General features: G+C 51.3%; 4 protein-coding genes across 4 annotated transcripts; all 4 read left to right on the forward strand.

The window, feature by feature from the left end:
* Nucleotides 1-2,742: 2,742 nt before the first annotated feature.
* LOC129651537 (interferon beta-3-like) lies at nt 2,743-3,712 on the forward strand. The gene has a single exon (XM_055580226.1). The coding sequence runs from the start codon at nt 2,972-2,974 to the stop codon at nt 3,530-3,532; it is 561 nt and encodes a 186-aa protein (XP_055436201.1). The 5' UTR covers nt 2,743-2,971; the 3' UTR covers nt 3,533-3,712.
* Nucleotides 3,713-5,668: 1,956 nt separating this feature from the next.
* LOC129651538 (interferon beta-3-like) lies at nt 5,669-7,535 on the forward strand. Its single transcript, XM_055580227.1, has one exon. It carries the CDS (start codon nt 6,795-6,797, stop codon nt 7,353-7,355), a length of 561 nt encoding a protein of 186 aa, XP_055436202.1. The 5' UTR covers nt 5,669-6,794; the 3' UTR covers nt 7,356-7,535.
* Nucleotides 7,536-9,518: 1,983 nt separating this feature from the next.
* Nucleotides 9,519-11,385, forward strand: LOC129651539 (interferon beta-3-like). Its single transcript, XM_055580228.1, has one exon. It carries the CDS (start codon nt 10,645-10,647, stop codon nt 11,203-11,205), a length of 561 nt encoding a protein of 186 aa, XP_055436203.1. The 5' UTR covers nt 9,519-10,644; the 3' UTR covers nt 11,206-11,385.
* Nucleotides 11,386-13,341: 1,956 nt separating this feature from the next.
* On the forward strand, nt 13,342-15,208 carry LOC129651540 (interferon beta-3-like). The gene has a single exon (XM_055580229.1). It carries the CDS (start codon nt 14,468-14,470, stop codon nt 15,026-15,028), a length of 561 nt encoding a protein of 186 aa, XP_055436204.1. The 5' UTR covers nt 13,342-14,467; the 3' UTR covers nt 15,029-15,208.
* The last annotated feature ends 5,081 nt before the right edge of the window (nt 15,209-20,289 follow it).

Here is a 20,289-nt window from a genome sequence, read left to right on the forward strand (position 1 = left end):
CCTTTGAGGAATTTAAAATACAAGGAAGCCGTGGGGAATGTCCAAGTTCTATGCATGCCCTCCATGTACCCATACAGTCTACCTGCGCTTCTCTGGGTCACTTCTTTAAATGTACCAGACAGCTCATGCTGTAGGGCCCCTCTATATGATGTGGGGGGGTTTGCCTTTTCTTTTTTTCAATTCGGGGAAAATGTACACCACCCTACATGTGAGAGTCTTACAAAGTAAGCCTTCTTTTTATGCCAACAAAATCTGGGCAAATTCCACTTAACTTATAAAATTCTTACTAAAGCAAATGAAAAATTCGGACCTTCTAAATGTCCTCAGTTGCTTGTACACTCCAACCCTTCCTTCCAACAACGTAGTCCTCACAAAGAGGTCTCAGGAACATGAGTCAAAAATTACTTAAGACTGTCTTGGGGGTCATTAGAAACTGTCAAAGATGCTAATTCACGCAAGTAAAAATAAGTGAAAAGTCATCTTGAAAATATTAAGTTTACATCCTTAAAGATAGAAAGTAAAACGATATTAAATACTTGTTTTGGTACACAGAAAATATAGCTGAAGTAAAGTTTAATAAATTGCTACTGTTATATACAAAATATATTTTAATATTCTATGCTTAAGATTTAAAACACCTTCTATAAATTTACTATAAAATTGGAAACGTGAAAACATTTCATTTAAAATACGTATATTTTATTATGAAAATATTCTATTATCGCCACGTCCAGGTTCCCCTGTGTGGACCACACGCATCCATCGTCGGGTAGTCTCATCCCTCCGTCGGGTTTAACTTTGTCGCAAAGCTGTCCAACCGTCCCACCACCACCAGTAGTTTTTCGCCACCGTCACGTTTCACTTTGTCCGCAACGCGGACTCAGCGTCTCAAAGCCAAGCAGGGCTCCCCTGTATGAGAAACGCCCTCCCATCACCCCATAGACGATAGTCTCCCAGCTTCCGCTGTGCTTCACTTTGAGCACCAAGCGCGCCCATCGTCCGACTGAGAATAATCTCAGCCACCGCCGCATCCACAGTGAGCGCCGCGCCGCCCCCGCTGCCCCACAGCCTCTCCTCTCCTCGTCGGCTTTCAGTCTGTCCGCAACACTTTCCAATCGTCTTATCTGCAACAGCCTCACCCCCCCCACCCCCACATCCCCCCACCCCACCCCCCCACCCCACCCCCACACCCCCACACCCCCCACCCCCACCCCCCCACCCCCCACCTCCACCCCCCCACCTCCAACCACCCTCCCACCCCCACCCCCACCCCCACCCCCCCACCCCCACCCCCACCCCCCCACCCCCACCCCCCCCGCCACCCCCGCCGCATTTCACGTGGTGCAGGACTCTGCCCCAGCGTCCTATCGCCAATATTCTCATCGCCTCCGCTGTTTTACACTCGCCGCAAGCCCTCCGACTTCTCAGCGCAAACATCGGTAGTTCCAACCGCCATCTCAGGGTCCCCGTTTGTCCGGTCTCATCCCTACTGCAGGGCTGAAATGCACTCCGTTCGCAACGCCTTCCCATCGTGCCATAGGCAATACTCTGCTAGCCACCGCCGGGTTCTCTTCCGTCTGCGACGTTCCGACAAGGTCTCACCGCCAGTAGGCATCGCCCCAAAGCTGGTAGTCTCCAAGCTGTCTATCTCAACGCGGGTGCTGGCGTTCGTTTTGTGCGCAACGCAGTCTATCCTCTGGAAACCAAGACTTCTAGCCGCCGCCGACTTCCCCTTTTTGCCCAACGACCTCCCATGGTCCCAGCGCCGATAGACAGGCTCATCGGCAAAGCGGTGTTGCACTTCAACTCCAAGGACATCGCCCAAGGGCTCATCCCACCGCCCTGTTTCACTTTGTGCAGAACGCCGTCCCATCGTGCCATCGGGAATAGTCTCCTGGCCAGCTCCAGGCTCCCCTACCTGAGCAACGCCCTCGCATAGTCCCGGTAGACGTCGTCTGTGCCGATACGTCTATACGATGAGACAGCGTCTCGTCGCCGATGCTGGCTTTCACGTTGTCCGCAACGCTTTCGTCCACTCTTCTCAAAGCCACCACCAGGTTCCCCTTTATGCCCAACGTCCGCCCGTGGTCCCATCGCCTAGAGGCTCACTGCCGCCGCCGGTTCCCCTTTGTGCACAACATCGCTGTCCTGCCTTCCCATCGCCAATAGTCCCATCGCCACCGCGGTGGTTCACTTTTCTTCAAACTGCTCAGATCACCCAAGGTCTCATCCCCACCGCCAGGTGTATATTTGACCTCAACAGCAAATAGCCTCATCGACACCGCGGGAATCGCCCGCGGTAGGCGATACTGTCACTGCGGCCACTGTGTTTCGTTTTGTTCCGAACTCCCTCCCATAGTCCCACAGCGAAGAGTGTCGGATCCACCGCGGGATTCCACCGTCCATCCCGGCCCCCACTCACCACCCCAATCCTGGTAAAGCCGGTCGTCTCATCGCGGCCACTGTGCTCCACGTTGTGCCGAACGCTCTCCCATCATCCCACAGCAACCGTCTCCTAGCCACCGCGGGATAGGTTGGTCATAACTTTCCTTCCAAGGAGTAAGCGTCTGTTAATTTTATGGCTGCAATCACCATCTGCAGTGATTTGGAGCCCCCCAAAATAAAGTCGGACACCGCTGCAACTGTTTCCGCATATATTTGCCATGGAGGGATGATGCCATGACCTTTGTTCTCTGAATGTTGAGCTTGAAGCCCAACTTTTCCAGTCTCCTCTTGCATAAAGAGGCTCTTTAGTTCCTCTTCACTTTCTGCCAAAGTTATAGAGGCAACGAATAATTTAAATGACAAAGGAAAACCGAAAGGGAGAACTGAAAGTGGGAAATTCCCCTCCGAGGGCCATCCTATATAAGTAGCCCACACTCAAGGAGGAAGGCCATTCACTCTGCAAACCCTTGAAGACTCAGCGTCAGCATCTACTAGCAGAACGGGCAGCCCCGTGCCTGTTTTCATCATGACCTACCGGTGCCTCCTCCCGATGGTTCTCCTGCTGTGTTTCTCCACCACAGCTCTTTCCGGGAGCTACAGCTTGCTCCGATTCCAGCAAAGGCGGAGCGCTGCGGTGTGTCAGAAACTCCTGGGGCAGTTACCTTCAACGCCTCAACATTGCCTCGAGGCCAGGATGGACTTCCAGGTCCCTGAGGAGATGAACCAAGCACAGCAGTTCCGGAAGGAAGATGCCATATTGGTCATCTATGAGATGCTCCAGCAGATCGTCAATATTCTCACCAGAGACTTCTCCAGCACTGGCTGGTCTGAGACCATCATTGAGGACCTCCTTGTGGAACTCTATGGGCAGATGAATCGTCTGCAGCCAATCCAGAAGGAAATAATGCAGGAGCAAAACTTCACCATGGGGGACACAACCGTTCTTCACCTGAAGAAGTACTACTTCAACCTCGTGCAGTACCTGGAGTCCAAGGAGTACAACAGGTGTGCCTGGACAGTCGTGCAAGTGCAAGTACTCACGAACTTTTCTTTCCTGACGAGACTAACAGCTTACCTCCGTGACTGAACATCTCCCACCTGTGGCTCTGGGAAGGGACAATGTGACTTTGAGCTGAGACTCTTCAGCCAGCAGAGGCTCTTAAAGTAACTGACAGTGCAGTGCACTGGATTTCAATGGACATTAAAGGCTAAGCTATTTTTAAATGGATTTATGCGTTATTCATTTATTTCAACTTTTATGTGAGAAATAAATTATTTATGAAACAAAAGTCAACGTGGCAGTTTCAATCTCAACTTGATTTAGGTGACAACACACATTAAAAATTGCAGAGCACCTTGGAGACATTCCTTGCAAAACAAGCCTGCAGAGTACTCGAGTTTCTGGCCCTGCCTTTGAGGAATTTAAAATACAAGGAAGCCGTGGGGAATGTCCAAGTTCTATGCATGCCCTCCATGTACCCATACAGTCTACCTGCGCTTCTCTGGGTCACTTCTTTAAATGTACCAGACAGCTCATGCTGTAGGGCCCCTCTATATGATGTGGGGGGGTTTGCCTTTTCTTTTTTTCAATTCGGGGAAAATGTACACCACCCTACATGTGAGAGTCTTACAAAGTAAGCCTTCTTTTTATGCCAACAAAATCTGGGCAAATTCCACTTAACTTATAAAATTCTTACTAAAGCAAATGAAAAATTCGGACCTTCTAAATGTCCTCAGTTGCTTGTACACTCCAACCCTTCCTTCCAACAACGTAGTCCTCACAAAGAGGTCTCAGGAACATGAGTCAAAAATTACTTAAGACTGTCTTGGGGGTCATTAGAAACTGTCAAAGATGCTAATTCACGCAAGTAAAAATAAGTGAAAAGTCATCTTGAAAATATTAAGTTTACATCCCTTAAAGATAGAAAGTAAAACGATATTAAATACTTGTTTTGGTACACAGAAAATATAGCTGAAGTAAAGTTTAATAAATTGCTACTGTTATATACAAAATATATTTTAATATTCTATGCTTAAGATTTAAAACACCTTCTATAAATTTACTATAAAATTGGAAACGTGAAAACATTTCATTTAAAATACGTATATTTTATTATGAAAATATTCTATTATCGCCACGTCCAGGTTCCCCTGTGTGGACCACACGCATCCATCGTCGGGTAGTCTCATCCCTCCGTCGGGTTTAACTTTGTCGCAAAGCTGTCCAACCGTCCCACCACCACCAGTAGTTTTTCGCCACCGTCACGTTTCACTTTGTCCGCAACGCGGACTCAGCGTCTCAAAGCCAAGCAGGGCTCCCCTGTATGAGAAACGCCCTCCCATCACCCCATAGACGATAGTCTCCCAGCTTCCGCTGTGCTTCACTTTGAGCACCAAGCGCGCCCATCGTCCGACTGAGAATAATCTCAGCCACCGCCGCATCCACAGTGAGCGCCGCGCCGCCCCCGCTGCCCCACAGCCTCTCCTCTCCTCGTCGGCTTTCAGTCTGTCCGCAACACTTTCCAATCGTCTTATCTGCAACAGCCTCACCCCCCCCACCCCCACCCCCCCCACCCCACCCCCCCACCCCCACACCCCCCCACCCCCACCCCCCACCCCCCACCTCCACCCCCCCCACCTCCAACCACCCTCCCACCCCCACCCCCACCCCCACCCCCCCCACCCCCACCCCCCCGCCACCCCCGCCGCATTTCACGTGGTGCAGGACTCTGCCCCAGCGTCCTATCGCCAATATTCTCATCGCCTCCGCTGTTTTACACTCGCCGCAAGCCCTCCGACTTCTCAGCGCAAACATCGGTAGTTCAACCGCCATCTCAGGGTCCCCGTTTGTCCGGTCTCATCCCTACTGCAGGGCTGAAATGCACTCCGTTCGCAACGCCTTCCCATCGTGCCATAGGCAATACTCTGCTAGCCACCGCCGGGTTCTCTTCCGTCTGCGACGTTCCGACAAGGTCTCACCGCCAGTAGGCATCGCCCCAAAGCTGGTAGTCTCCAAGCTGTCTATCTCAACGCGGGTGCTGGCGTTCGTTTTGTGCGCAACGCAGTCTATCCTCTGGAAACCAAGACTTCTAGCCGCCGCCGACTTCCCCTTTTTGCCCAACGACCTCCCATGGTCCCAGCGCCGATAGACAGGCTCATCGGCAAAGCGGTGTTGCACTTCAACTCCAAGGACATCGCCCAAGGGCTCATCCCACCGCCCTGTTTCACTTTGTGCAGAACGCCGTCCCATCGTGCCATCGGGAATAGTCTCCTGGCCAGCTCCAGGCTCCCCTACCTGAGCAACGCCCTCGCATAGTCCCGGTAGACGTCGTCTGTGCCGATACGTCTATACGATGAGACAGCGTCTCGTCGCCGATGCTGGCTTTCACGTTGTCCGCAACGCTTTCGTCCACTCTTCTCAAAGCCACCACCAGGTTCCCCTTTATGCCCAACGTCCGCCCGTGGTCCCATCGCCTAGAGGCTCACTGCCGCCGCCGGTTTCCCCTTTGTGCACAACATCGCTGTCCTGCCTTCCCATCGCCAATAGTCCCATCGCCACCGCGGTGGTTCACTTTTCTTCAAACTGCTCAGATCACCCAAGGTCTCATCCCCACCGCCAGGTGTATATTTGACCTCAACAGCAAATAGCCTCATCGACACCGCGGGAATCGCCCGCGGTAGGCGATACTGTCACTGCGGCCACTGTGTTTCGTTTTGTTCCGAACTCCCTCCCATAGTCCCACAGCGAAGAGTGTCGGATCCACCGCGGGATTCCACCGTCCATCCCGGCCCCCACTCCACCCCCCAATCCTGGTAAAGCCGGTCGTCTCATCGCGGCCACTGTGCTCCACGTTGTGCCGAACGCTCTCCCATCATCCCACAGCAACCGTCTCCTAGCCACCGCGGGATAGGTTGGTCATAACTTTCCTTCCAAGGAGTAAGCGTCTGTTAATTTTATGGCTGCAATCACCATCTGCAGTGATTTTGGAGCCCCCCAAAATAAAGTCGGACACCGCTGCAACTGTTTCCGCATATATTTGCCATGGAGGGATGATGCCATGACCTTTGTTCTCTGAATGTTGAGCTTGAAGCCAACTTTTCCAGTCTCCTCTTGCATAAAGAGGCTCTTTAGTTCCTCTTCACTTTCTGCCAAAGTTATAGAGGCAACGAATAATTTAAATGACAAAGGAAAACCGAAAGGGAGAACTGAAAGTGGGAAATTCCCCTCCGAGGGCCATCCTATATAAGTAGCCCACACTCAAGGAGGAAGGCCATTCACTCTGCAAACCCTTGAAGACTCAGCGTCAGCATCTACTAGCAGAACGGGCAGCCCCGTGCCTGTTTTCATCATGACCTACCGGTGCCTCCTCCCGATGGTTCTCCTGCTGTGTTTCTCCACCACAGCTCTTTCCGGGAGCTACAGCTTGCTCCGATTCCAGCAAAGGCGGAGCGCTGCGGTGTGTCAGAAACTCCTGGGGCAGTTACCTTCAACGCCTCAACATTGCCTCGAGGCCAGGATGGACTTCCAGGTCCCTGAGGAGATGAACCAAGCACAGCAGTTCCGGAAGGAAGATGCCATATTGGTCATCTATGAGATGCTCCAGCAGATCGTCAATATTCTCACCAGAGACTTCTCCAGCACTGGCTGGTCTGAGGCCATCATTGAGGACCTCCTTGTGGAACTCTATGGGCAGATGAATCGTCTGCAGCCAATCCAGAAGGAAATAATGCAGGAGCAAAACTTCACCATGGGGGACACAACCGTTCTTCACCTGAAGAAGTACTACTTCAACCTCGTGCAGTACCTGGAGTCCAAGGAGTACAACAGGTGTGCCTGGACAGTCGTGCAAGTGCAAATACTCACGAACTTTTCTTTCCTGACGAGACTAACAGCTTACCTCCGTGACTGAACATCTCCCACCTGTGGCTCTGGGAAGGGACAATGTGACTTTGAGCTGAGACTCTTCAGCCAGCAGAGGCTCTTAAAGTAACTGACAGTGCAGTGCACTGGATTTCAATGGACATTAAAGGCTAAGCTATTTTTAAATGGATTTATGCGTTATTCATTTATTTCAACTTTTATGTGAGAAATAAATTATTTATGAAACAAAAGTCAACGTGGCAGTTTCAATCTCAACTTGATTTAGGTGACAACACACATTAAAAATTGCAGAGCACCTTGGAGACATTCCTTGCAAAACAAGCCTGCAGAGTACTCGAGTTTCTGGCCCTGCCTTTGAGGAATTTAAAATACAAGGAAGCCGTGGGGAATGTCCAAGTTCTATGCATGCCCTCCATGTACCCATACAGTCTACCTGCGCTTCTCTGGGTCACTTCTTTAAATGTACCAGACAGCTCATGCTGTAGGGCCCCTCTATATGATGTGGGGGGGTTTGCCTTTTCTTTTTTTCAATTCGGGGAAAATGTACACCACCCTACATGTGAGAGTCTTACAAAGTAAGCCTTCTTTTTATGCCAACAAAATCTGGGCAAATTCCACTTAACTTATAAAATTCTTACTAAAGCAAATGAAAAATTCGGACCTTCTAAATGTCCTCAGTTGCTTGTACACTCCAACCCTTCCTTCCAACAACGTAGTCCTCACAAAGAGGTCTCAGGAACATGAGTCAAAAATTACTTAAGACTGTCTTGGGGGTCATTAGAAACTGTCAAAGATGCTAATTCACGCAAGTAAAAATAAGTGAAAAGTCATCTTGAAAATATTAAGTTTACATCCCTTAAAGATAGAAAGTAAAACGATATTAAATACTTGTTTTGGTACACAGAAAATATAGCTGAAGTAAAGTTTAATAAATTGCTACTGTTATATACAAAATATATTTTAATATTCTATGCTTAAGATTTAAAACACCTTCTATAAATTTACTATAAAATTGGAAACGTGAAAACATTTCATTTAAAATACGTATATTTTATTATGAAAATATTCTATTATCGCCACGTCCAGGTTCCCCTGTGTGGACCACACGCATCCATCGTCGGGTAGTCTCATCCCTCCGTCGGGTTTAACTTTGTCGCAAAGCTGTCCAACCGTCCCACCACCACCAGTAGTTTTTCGCCACCGTCACGTTTCACTTTGTCCGCAACGCGGACTCAGCGTCTCAAAGCCAAGCAGGGCTCCCCTGTATGAGAAACGCCCTCCCATCACCCCATAGACGATAGTCTCCCAGCTTCCGCTGTGCTTCACTTTGAGCACCAAGCGCGCCCATCGTCCGACTGAGAATAATCTCAGCCACCGCCGCATCCACAGTGAGCGCCGCGCCGCCCCCGCTGCCCCACAGCCTCTCCTCTCCTCGTCGGCTTTCAGTCTGTCCGCAACACTTTCCAATCGTCTTATCTGCAACAGCCTCACCCCCCCCACCCCCACCCCCCCCACCCCACCCCCCCACCCCCACACCCCCCCACCCCCACCCCCCACCCCCCACCTCCACCCCCCCCACCTCCAACCACCCTCCCACCCCCACCCCCACCCCCACCCCCCCCACCCCCACCCCCACCCCCACCCCCCCCACCCCCACCCCCCCGCCACCCCCGCCGCATTTCACGTGGTGCAGGACTCTGCCCCAGCGTCCTATCGCCAATATTCTCATCGCCTCCGCTGTTTTACACTCGCCGCAAGCCCTCCGACTTCTCAGCGCAAACATCGGTAGTTCAACCGCCATCTCAGGGTCCCCGTTTGTCCGGTCTCATCCCTACTGCAGGGCTGAAATGCACTCCGTTCGCAACGCCTTCCCATCGTGCCATAGGCAATACTCTGCTAGCCACCGCCGGGTTCTCTTCCGTCTGCGACGTTCCGACAAGGTCTCACCGCCAGTAGGCATCGCCCCAAAGCTGGTAGTCTCCAAGCTGTCTATCTCAACGCGGGTGCTGGCGTTCGTTTTGTGCGCAACGCAGTCTATCCTCTGGAAACCAAGACTTCTAGCCGCCGCCGACTTCCCCTTTTTGCCCAACGACCTCCCATGGTCCCAGCGCCGATAGACAGGCTCATCGGCAAAGCGGTGTTGCACTTCAACTCCAAGGACATCGCCCAAGGGCTCATCCCACCGCCCTGTTTCACTTTGTGCAGAACGCCGTCCCATCGTGCCATCGGGAATAGTCTCCTGGCCAGCTCCAGGCTCCCCTACCTGAGCAACGCCCTCGCATAGTCCCGGTAGACGTCGTCTGTGCCGATACGTCTATACGATGAGACAGCGTCTCGTCGCCGATGCTGGCTTTCACGTTGTCCGCAACGCTTTCGTCCACTCTTCTCAAAGCCACCACCAGGTTCCCCTTTATGCCCAACGTCCGCCCGTGGTCCCATCGCCTAGAGGCTCACTGCCGCCGCCGGTTTCCCCTTTGTGCACAACATCGCTGTCCTGCCTTCCCATCGCCAATAGTCCCATCGCCACCGCGGTGGTTCACTTTTCTTCAAACTGCTCAGATCACCCAAGGTCTCATCCCCACCGCCAGGTGTATATTTGACCTCAACAGCAAATAGCCTCATCGACACCGCGGGAATCGCCCGCGGTAGGCGATACTGTCACTGCGGCCACTGTGTTTCGTTTTGTTCCGAACTCCCTCCCATAGTCCCACAGCGAAGAGTGTCGGATCCACCGCGGGATTCCACCGTCCATCCCGGCCCCCACTCCACCCCCCAATCCTGGTAAAGCCGGTCGTCTCATCGCGGCCACTGTGCTCCACGTTGTGCCGAACGCTCTCCCATCATCCCACAGCAACCGTCTCCTAGCCACCGCGGGATAGGTTGGTCATAACTTTCCTTCCAAGGAGTAAGCGTCTGTTAATTTTATGGCTGCAATCACCATCTGCAGTGATTTTGGAGCCCCCCAAAATAAAGTCGGACACCGCTGCAACTGTTTCCGCATATATTTGCCATGGAGGGATGATGCCATGACCTTTGTTCTCTGAATGTTGAGCTTGAAGCCAACTTTTCCAGTCTCCTCTTGCATAAAGAGGCTCTTTAGTTCCTCTTCACTTTCTGCCAAAGTTATAGAGGCAACGAATAATTTAAATGACAAAGGAAAACCGAAAGGGAGAACTGAAAGTGGGAAATTCCCCTCCGAGGGCCATCCTATATAAGTAGCCCACACTCAAGGAGGAAGGCCATTCACTCTGCAAACCCTTGAAGACTCAGCGTCAGCATCTACTAGCAGAACGGGCAGCCCCGTGCCTGTTTTCATCATGACCTACCGGTGCCTCCTCCCGATGGTTCTCCTGCTGTGTTTCTCCACCACAGCTCTTTCCGGGAGCTACAGCTTGCTCCGATTCCAGCAAAGGCGGAGCGCTGCGGTGTGTCAGAAACTCCTGGGGCAGTTACCTTCAACGCCTCAACATTGCCTCGAGGCCAGGATGGACTTCCAGGTCCCTGAGGAGATGAACCAAGCACAGCAGTTCCGGAAGGAAGATGCCATATTGGTCATCTATGAGATGCTCCAGCAGATCGTCAATATTCTCACCAGAGACTTCTCCAGCACTGGCTGGTCTGAGGCCATCATTGAGGACCTCCTTGTGGAACTCTATGGGCAGATGAATCGTCTGCAGCCAATCCAGAAGGAAATAATGCAGGAGCAAAACTTCACCATGGGGGACACAACCGTTCTTCACCTGAAGAAGTACTACTTCAACCTCGTGCAGTACCTGGAGTCCAAGGAGTACAACAGGTGTGCCTGGACAGTCGTGCAAGTGCAAATACTCACGAACTTTTCTTTCCTGACGAGACTAACAGCTTACCTCCGTGACTGAACATCTCCCACCTGTGGCTCTGGGAAGGGACAATGTGACTTTGAGCTGAGACTCTTCAGCCAGCAGAGGCTCTTAAAGTAACTGACAGTGCAGTGCACTGGATTTCAATGGACATTAAAGGCTAAGCTATTTTTAAATGGATTTATGCGTTATTCATTTATTTCAACTTTTATGTGAGAAATAAATTATTTATGAAACAAAAGTCAACGTGGCAGTTTCAATCTCAACTTGATTTAGGTGACAACACACATTAAAAATTGCAGAGCACCTTGGAGACATTCCTTGCAAAACAAGCCTGCAGAGTACTCGAGTTTCTGGCCCTGCCTTTGAGGAATTTAAAATACAAGGAAGCCGTGGGGAATGTCCAAGTTCTATGCATGCCCTCCATGTACCCATACAGTCTACCTGCGCTTCTCTGGGTCACTTCTTTAAATGTACCAGACAGCTCATGCCGTAGGGCCCCTCTATATGATGTGGGGGGGTTTGCCTTTTCTTTTTTTCAATTCGGGGAAAATGTACACCACCCTACATGTGAGAGTCTTACAAAGTAAGCCTTCTTTTTATGCCAACAAAATCTGGGCAAATTCCACTTAACTTATAAAATTCTTACTAAAGCAAATGAAAAATTCGGACCTTCTAAATGTCCTCAGTTGCTTGTACACTCCAACCCTTCCTTCCAACAACGTAGTCCTCACAAAGAGGTCTCAGGAACATGAGTCAAAAATTACTTAAGACTGTCTTGGGGGTCATTAGAAACTGTCAAAGATGCTAATTCACGCAAGTAAAAATAAGTGAAAAGTCATCTTGAAAATATTAAGTTTACATCCCTTAAAGATAGAAAGTAAAACGATATTAAATACTTGTTTTGGTACACAGAAAATATAGCTGAAGTAAAGTTTAATAAATTGCTACTGTTATATACAAAATATATTTTAATATTCTATGCTTAAGATTTAAAACACCTTCTATAAATTTACTATAAAATTGGAAACGTGAAAACATTTCATTTAAAATACGTATATTTTATTATGAAAATATTCTATTATCGCCACGTCCAGGTTCCCCTGTGTGGACCACACGCATCCATCGTCGGGTAGTCTCATCCCTCCGTCGGGTTTAACTTTGTCGCAAAGCTGTCCAACCGTCCCACCACCACCAGTAGTTTTTCGCCACCGTCACGTTTCACTTTGTCCGCAACGCGGACTCAGCGTCTCAAAGCCAAGCAGGGCTCCCCTGTATGAGAAACGCCCTCCCATCACCCCATAGACGATAGTCTCCCAGCTTCCGCTGTGCTTCACTTTGAGCACCAAGCGCGCCCATCGTCCGACTGAGAATAATCTCAGCCACCGCCGCATCCACAGTGAGCGCCGCGCCGCCCCCGCTGCCCCACAGCCTCTCCTCTCCTCGTCGGCTTTCAGTCTGTCCGCAACACTTTCCAATCGTCTTATCTGCAACAGCCTCACCCCCCCCACCCCCACCCCCCCCACCCCACCCCCCCACCCCCACACCCCCCCACCCCCACCCCCCACCCCCCACCTCCACCCCCCCCACCTCCAACCACCCTCCCACCCCCACCCCCACCCCCACCCCCCCCACCCCCACCCCCCCGCCACCCCCGCCGCATTTCACGTGGTGCAGGACTCTGCCCCAGCGTCCTATCGCCAATATTCTCATCGCCTCCGCTGTTTTACACTCGCCGCAAGCCCTCCGACTTCTCAGCGCAAACATCGGTAGTTCAACCGCCATCTCAGGGTCCCCGTTTGTCCGGTCTCATCCCTACTGCAGGGCTGAAATGCACTCCGTTCGCAACGCCTTCCCATCGTGCCATAGGCAATACTCTGCTAGCCACCGCCGGGTTCTCTTCCGTCTGCGACGTTCCGACAAGGTCTCACCGCCAGTAGGCATCGCCCCAAAGCTGGTAGTCTCCAAGCTGTCTATCTCAACGCGGGTGCTGGCGTTCGTTTTGTGCGCAACGCAGTCTATCCTCTGGAAACCAAGACTTCTAGCCGCCGCCGACTTCCCCTTTTTGCCCAACGACCTCCCATGGTCCCAGCGCCGATAGACAGGCTCATCGGCAAAGCGGTGTTGCACTTCAACTCCAAGGACATCGCCCAAGGGCTCATCCCACCGCCCTGTTTCACTTTGTGCAGAACGCCGTCCCATCGTGCCATCGGGAATAGTCTCCTGGCCAGCTCCAGGCTCCCCTACCTGAGCAACGCCCTCGCATAGTCCCGGTAGACGTCGTCTGTGCCGATACGTCTATACGATGAGACAGCGTCTCGTCGCCGATGCTGGCTTTCACGTTGTCCGCAACGCTTTCGTCCACTCTTCTCAAAGCCACCACCAGGTTCCCCTTTATGCCCAACGTCCGCCCGTGGTCCCATCGCCTAGAGGCTCACTGCCGCCGCCGGTTTCCCCTTTGTGCACAACATCGCTGTCCTGCCTTCCCATCGCCAATAGTCCCATCGCCACCGCGGTGGTTCACTTTTCTTCAAACTGCTCAGATCACCCAAGGTCTCATCCCCACCGCCAGGTGTATATTTGACCTCAACAGCAAATAGCCTCATCGACACCGCGGGAATCGCCCGCGGTAGGCGATACTGTCACTGCGGCCACTGTGTTTCGTTTTGTTCCGAACTCCCTCCCATAGTCCCACAGCGAAGAGTGTCGGATCCACCGCGGGATTCCACCGTCCATCCCGGCCCCCACTCCACCCCCCAATCCTGGTAAAGCCGGTCGTCTCATCGCGGCCACTGTGCTCCACGTTGTGCCGAACGCTCTCCCATCATCCCACAGCAACCGTCTCCTAGCCACCGCGGGATAGGTTGGTCATAACTTTCCTTCCAAGGAGTAAGCGTCTGTTAATTTTATGGCTGCAATCACCATCTGCAGTGATTTTGGAGCCCCCCAAAATAAAGTCGGACACCGCTGCAACTGTTTCCGCATATATTTGCCATGGAGGGATGATGCCATGACCTTTGTTCTCTGAATGTTGAGCTTGAAGCCAACTTTTCCAGTCTCCTCTTGCATAAAGAGGCTCTTTAGTTCCTCTTCACTTTCTGCCAAAGTTATAGAGGCAACGAATAATTTAAATGACAAAGGAAAACCGAAAGGGAGAACTGAAAGTGGGAAATTCCCCTCCGAGGGCCATCCTATATAAGTAGCCCACACTCAAGGAGGAAGGCCATTCACTCTGCAAACCCTTGAAGACTCAGCGTCAGCATCTACTAGCAGAACGGGCAGCCCCGTGCCTGTTTTCATCATGACCTACCGGTGCCTCCTCCCGATGGTTCTCCTGCTGTGTTTCTCCACCACAGCTCTTTCCGGGAGCTACAGCTTGCTCCGATTCCAGCAAAGGCGGAGCGCTGCGGTGTGTCAGAAACTCCTGGGGCAGTTACCTTCAACGCCTCAACATTGCCTCGAGGCCAGGATGGACTTCCAGGTCCCTGAGGAGATGAACCAAGCACAGCAGTTCCGGAAGGAAGATGCCATATTGGTCATCTATGAGATGCTCCAGCAGATCGTCAATATTCTCACCAGAGACTTCTCCAGCACTGGCTGGTCTGAGGCCATCATTGAGGACCTCCTTGTGGAACTCTATGGGCAGATGAATCGTCTGCAGCCAATCCAGAAGGAAATAATGCAGGAGCAAAACTTCACCATGGGGGACACAACCGTTCTTCACCTGAAGAAGTACTACTTCAACCTCGTGCAGTACCTGGAGTCCAAGGAGTACAACAGGTGTGCCTGGACAGTCGTGCAAGTGCAAATACTCACGAACTTTTCTTTCCTGACGAGACTAACAGCTTACCTCCGTGACTGAACATCTCCCACCTGTGGCTCTGGGAAGGGACAATGTGACTTTGAGCTGAGACTCTTCAGCCAGCAGAGGCTCTTAAAGTAACTGACAGTGCAGTGCACTGGATTTCAATGGACATTAAAGGCTAAGCTATTTTTAAATGGATTTATGCGTTATTCATTTATTTCAACTTTTATGTGAGAAATAAATTATTTATGAAACAAAAGTCAACGTGGCAGTTTCAATCTCAACTTGATTTAGGTGACAACACACATTAAAAATTGCAGAGCACCTTGGAGACATTCCTTGCAAAACAAGCCTGCAGAGTACTCGAGTTTCTGGCCCTGCCTTTGAGGAATTTAAAATACAAGGAAGCCGTGGGGAATGTCCAAGTTCTATGCATGCCCTCCATGTACCCATACAGTCTACCTGCGCTTCTCTGGGTCACTTCTTTAAATGTACCAGACAGCTCATGCCGTAGGGCCCCTCTATATGATGTGGGGGGGTTTGCCTTTTCTTTTTTTCAATTCGGGGAAAATGTACACCACCCTACATGTGAGAGTCTTACAAAGTAAGCCTTCTTTTTATGCCAACAAAATCTGGGCAAATTCCACTTAACTTATAAAATTCTTACTAAAGCAAATGAAAAATTCGGACCTTCTAAATGTCCTCAGTTGCTTGTACACTCCAACCCTTCCTTCCAACAACGTAGTCCTCACAAAGAGGTCTCAGGAACATGAGTCAAAAATTACTTAAGACTGTCTTGGGGGTCATTAGAAACTGTCAAAGATGCTAATTCACGCAAGTAAAAATAAGTGAAAAGTCATCTTGAAAATATTAAGTTTACATCCCTTAAAGATAGAAAGTAAAACGATATTAAATACTTGTTTTGGTACACAGAAAATATAGCTGAAGTAAAGTTTAATAAATTGCTACTGTTATATACAAAATATATTTTAATATTCTATGCTTAAGATTTAAAACACCTTCTATAAATTTACTATAAAATTGGAAACGTGAAAACATTTCATTTAAAATACGTATATTTTATTATGAAAATATTCTATTATCGCCACGTCCAGGTTCCCCTGTGTGGACCACACGCATCCATCGTCGGGTAGTCTCATCCCTCCGTCGGGTTTAACTTTGTCGCAAAGCTGTCCAACCGTCCCACCACCACCAGTAGTTTTTCGCCACCGTCACGTTTCACTTTGTCCGCAACGCGGACTCAGCGTCTCAAAGCCAAGCAGGGCTCCCCTGTATGAGAAACGCCCTCCCATCACCCCATAGACGATAGTCTCCCAGCTTCCGCTGTGCTTCACTTTGAGCACCAAGCGCGCCCATCGTCCGACTGAGAATAATCTCAGCCACCGCCGCATCCACAGTGAGCGCCGCGCCGCCCCCGCTGCCCCACAGCCTCTCCTCTCCTCGTCGGCTTTCAGTCTGTCCGCAACACTTTCCAATCGTCTTATCTGCAACAGCCTCACCCCCCCCACCCCCACCCCCCCCACCCCACCCCCCCACCCCCACACCCCCATACCCCCACCCCCCCACCCCCACACCCCCCCACCCCCACCCCCCCACCCCCCACCTCCACCCCCCCCACCTCCAACCACCCTCCCACCCCCCCCACCCCCACCCCCCCGCCACCCCCGCCGCATTTCACGTGGTGCAGGACTCTGCCCCAGCGTCCTATCGCCAATATTCTCATCGCCTCCGCTGTTTTACACTCGCCGCAAGCCCTCCGACTTCTCAGCGCAAACATCGGTAGTTCAACCGCCATCTCAGGGTCCCCGTTTGTCCGGTCTCATCCCTACTGCAGGGCTGAAATGCACTCCGTTCGCAACGCCTTCCCATCGTGCCATAGGCAATACTCTGCTAGCCACCGCCGGGTTCTCTTCCGTCTGCGACGTTCCGACAAGGTCTCACCGCCAGTAGGCATCGCCCCAAAGCTGGTAGTCTCCAAGCTGTCTATCTCAACGCGGGTGCTGGCGTTCGTTTTGTGCGCAACGCAGTCTATCCTCTGGAAACCAAGACTTCTAGCCGCCGCCGACTTCCCCTTTTTGCCCAACGACCTCCCATGGTCCCAGCGCCGATAGACAGGCTCATCGGCAAAGCGGTGTTGCACTTCAACTCCAAGGACATCGCCCAAGGGCTCATCCCACCGCCCTGTTTCACTTTGTGCAGAACGCCGTCCCATCGTGCCATCGGGAATAGTCTCCTGGCCAGCTCCAGGCTCCCCTACCTGAGCAACGCCCTCGCATAGTCCCGGTAGACGTCGTCTGTGCCGATACGTCTATACGATGAGACAGCGTCTCGTCGCCGATGCTGGCTTTCACGTTGTCCGCAACGCTTTCGTCCACTCTTCTCAAAGCCACCACCAGGTTCCCCTTTATGCCCAACGTCCGCCCGTGGTCCCATCGCCTAGAGGCTCACTGCCGCCGCCGGTTTCCCCTTTGTGCACAACATCGCTGTCCTGCCTTCCCATCGCCAATAGTCCCATCGCCACCGCGGTGGTTCACTTTTCTTCAAACTGCTCAGATCACCCAAGGTCTCATCCCCACCGCCAGGTGTATATTTGACCTCAACAGCAAATAGCCTCATCGACACCGCGGGAATCGCCCGCGATAGGCGATACTGTCATTGCGGCCACTGTGTTTCGTTTTGTTCCGAACTCCCTCCCATAGTCCCACAGCGAAGAGTGTCGGATCCACCGCGGGATTCCACCGTCCATCCCGGCTCCCAGTCCGCCCCCAATCCTGGTAAAGCCGGTCGTCTCATCGCGGCCACTGTGCTCCACGTTGTGCCGAACGCTCTCCCATCATCCCACAGCAACCGTCTCCTAGCCACCGTGGGATTCGGCCGTGTGAGGGACGCCCCAGCAGGGTCCATAGCGAATAGTCTCTGAGCCACCGTGCTCCGTGTGCGCAACGCCCACTCCCCCGCATTTCACCTGGTGCAGGACGCCCTCCCATCCTTCCACAGCTTATGGTCTTCAAGTCAACGCTGGATTCCAGCGTGTTCGCCACGCTCCCCCCTACACCCCATCAACATGGCACACCTGGTTGTCTCATTCCGGATACCGTTTTTCACTTAGTCACTAACGGCCCGTATGAGCCGGCAACCAGTAGTCTCTTGCTTCCCCTCTAGTTTCACTTTGGGCACAACGCTGTCCATCCTCGCATCGCCAAGAATCCCATTACCGCTGGCCGGTGCCTTTCTCTGTGCTGTGGGTTCCCTCGCGCCGGAAGCGAGCGCCAATCTGTAAAATCAGCCTCATCTCGCTCAGAACCGCCGCCTTGGGGGTTCTTTTCCTCAAACATGACCAGTTCGGGTTGACATGTGGATAGAAAGCCCATTACTCAGGCGATCTTTCCGAATATGCAATATTCTGGCTTCCTACTCAGGACAGCGGAAACCAGCCCTTTTCCATCAAAGGGCTAATGATATGCGCACCCTTGAATCAGTGCTCCTATAAAATCTTTGTGGAAACTTTGCATCCTGTCTCTTCAGCAGCCCCACGAGAATCAATGCAAACTCGCCCAAGACTGCGATTCGAAGGCAAAAAACGATCGAAGCACAGTGTGCCTGCTCTCGCGGTGGCCGGGAGGAGCAGGCGGCCTGCATGTCCATCTCAGCGCTCTTGGCTCATCGTTTTGCGGTGCTCGCGCGCCCCCTGCCGGCCATCTGTAGAATTACTGACATTCTCTATGACCCACATCCACTTGCTGGTGGAAGGAGTGATGCTCTGCTGCATCCGTGCTCACTCTCTTCGCTGGACCGTGCATGGGGTCCCCTGCTAGAAAAACAAGAAATCTTCAAACACTTGAAATAGATGCAAAGGATCCGCCATTAGTCGCGCATAAAGGACAAAGCCGACTTCAGATTTCCTTGGAAAAGAGAGATGATCACTCCAATGCAGATGACTCAGGGCCCCTGCAACCATTATCTGAGGCTCCAGCAGAGCTTCCAACTCTTCACCACGGAGGACAGCCGTGCTACTCTGTAGCCAGGATCAGAGCCTGAAACAACTGGAGCCAATGGAAGAGACAATCTGTGCTGTTCTCATTGGGACTTCCTGCCCGGGAGTATTTCCATGGCATCCATCTCTACATCAGGGAGCTGGAATACAGCCACTTTGCCCGAGAGGCTGTCAGAGTGGAAATTAAAAGTGCCTTTCCCTCATGTAAGAATCTTCAAAGAAATGTCAACAATAAAGATGTCTATATTTGTAACACTCGCTAATGAATTCCATTATTGTTTGCTTCCTGTTCCAAAGCAATTGCAACTCATACTTCCTCAGGCACTGAAAACTGAAATGAAAATCGTGACTTTTCAGGAACAGGTGTGGACAGCAGAACAGAATGTCTTTTCTTGTATAAAGATCTTTTGATCATCGTTTAAAAGGTCTCTTGATGTCTGAGGGGCTGGTATTTTCTATACTCAGAGGTCAGTGTTACTTTCTCATGGACAGGTTTCCAGGATCCTCTGTTCTTAGAGATCTTTTTCAGTTAAGTCTAGGTGCTATAGAGATAAAGAATAAATTGTGCGGATTTTCATCATAATAGAAACTTATCTTTCCTTCTCTGAAGAGCACAATACAGGCCTTCCGTATCAGGTGAGTCTTCTGGTTTGCTCGCATTCAAAGAGTGATTCAGGGACATGGGTACCACCTGTTTTGTGGCTTTTTTCATCATCAATATGTGACTCCACGTTTGTCTGTGGTACTTGGATCTAGTACACTCGGCAGTAAAGAGATGAAGTCTGGTGGCTCACAGGGGATGTTTCCAAGGGCCAGGACTCTACAGGGTGAGAGCACTTCCTCTCACGTTCCATGGCCTGGATTTATCCTCATGGGAATCTCATCGCAAGCAAGTTGGGAAACTATTGGGTGATGAATGGATGAAGAGATAAGTTCAGGGTGCTGACTTTCAAAAATGCACAACATGATAGTTGAAAGTTAAGTGTCTCGGGGGCAAAATGAGGACTGCAGCCCAGGAGACAGCGCATCAGATAGCTCTGAGAAGCTGTTCCAAAGACACACAGAGGGATATATGTGATTTTGGTGAAGGGGCATTACATGTAATCATGTGCCTATTTTTTGTGGAAGTTTTCTGCCAGTGTCATGCAGGTTTCTTGGAGTCACAAGAAGCAGTCATCACCATGAAGGATGTCCATGCTTTTCTAGATATGAGGAGATAGAAGAACAACTGAGTTCTTAAAATGGGCTCCTGAAAATTGCTAACCTTCTGAAGTCTTGTTCTGCCAGTTTTCGCTGCACACAG

The sequence above is a fragment of the Bubalus kerabau genome, chromosome 4 (genome assembly GCF_029407905.1).
Source record: "Bubalus kerabau isolate K-KA32 ecotype Philippines breed swamp buffalo chromosome 4, PCC_UOA_SB_1v2, whole genome shotgun sequence".
NCBI lineage: Eukaryota > Metazoa > Chordata > Mammalia > Artiodactyla > Bovidae > Bubalus > Bubalus kerabau.

Excerpts from the sequence above, each read along its gene's own strand:
- LOC129651540 (XM_055580229.1), top strand. The coding sequence starts at position 14,468 with ATGACCTACCGGTGCCTCCTCCCGATGGTTCTCCTGCTGTGTTTCTCC.
- LOC129651537 (XM_055580226.1), top strand. The coding sequence starts at position 2,972 with ATGACCTACCGGTGCCTCCTCCCGATGGTTCTCCTGCTGTGTTTCTCC.
- LOC129651539 (XM_055580228.1), top strand. The coding sequence starts at position 10,645 with ATGACCTACCGGTGCCTCCTCCCGATGGTTCTCCTGCTGTGTTTCTCC.
- LOC129651538 (XM_055580227.1), top strand. The coding sequence starts at position 6,795 with ATGACCTACCGGTGCCTCCTCCCGATGGTTCTCCTGCTGTGTTTCTCC.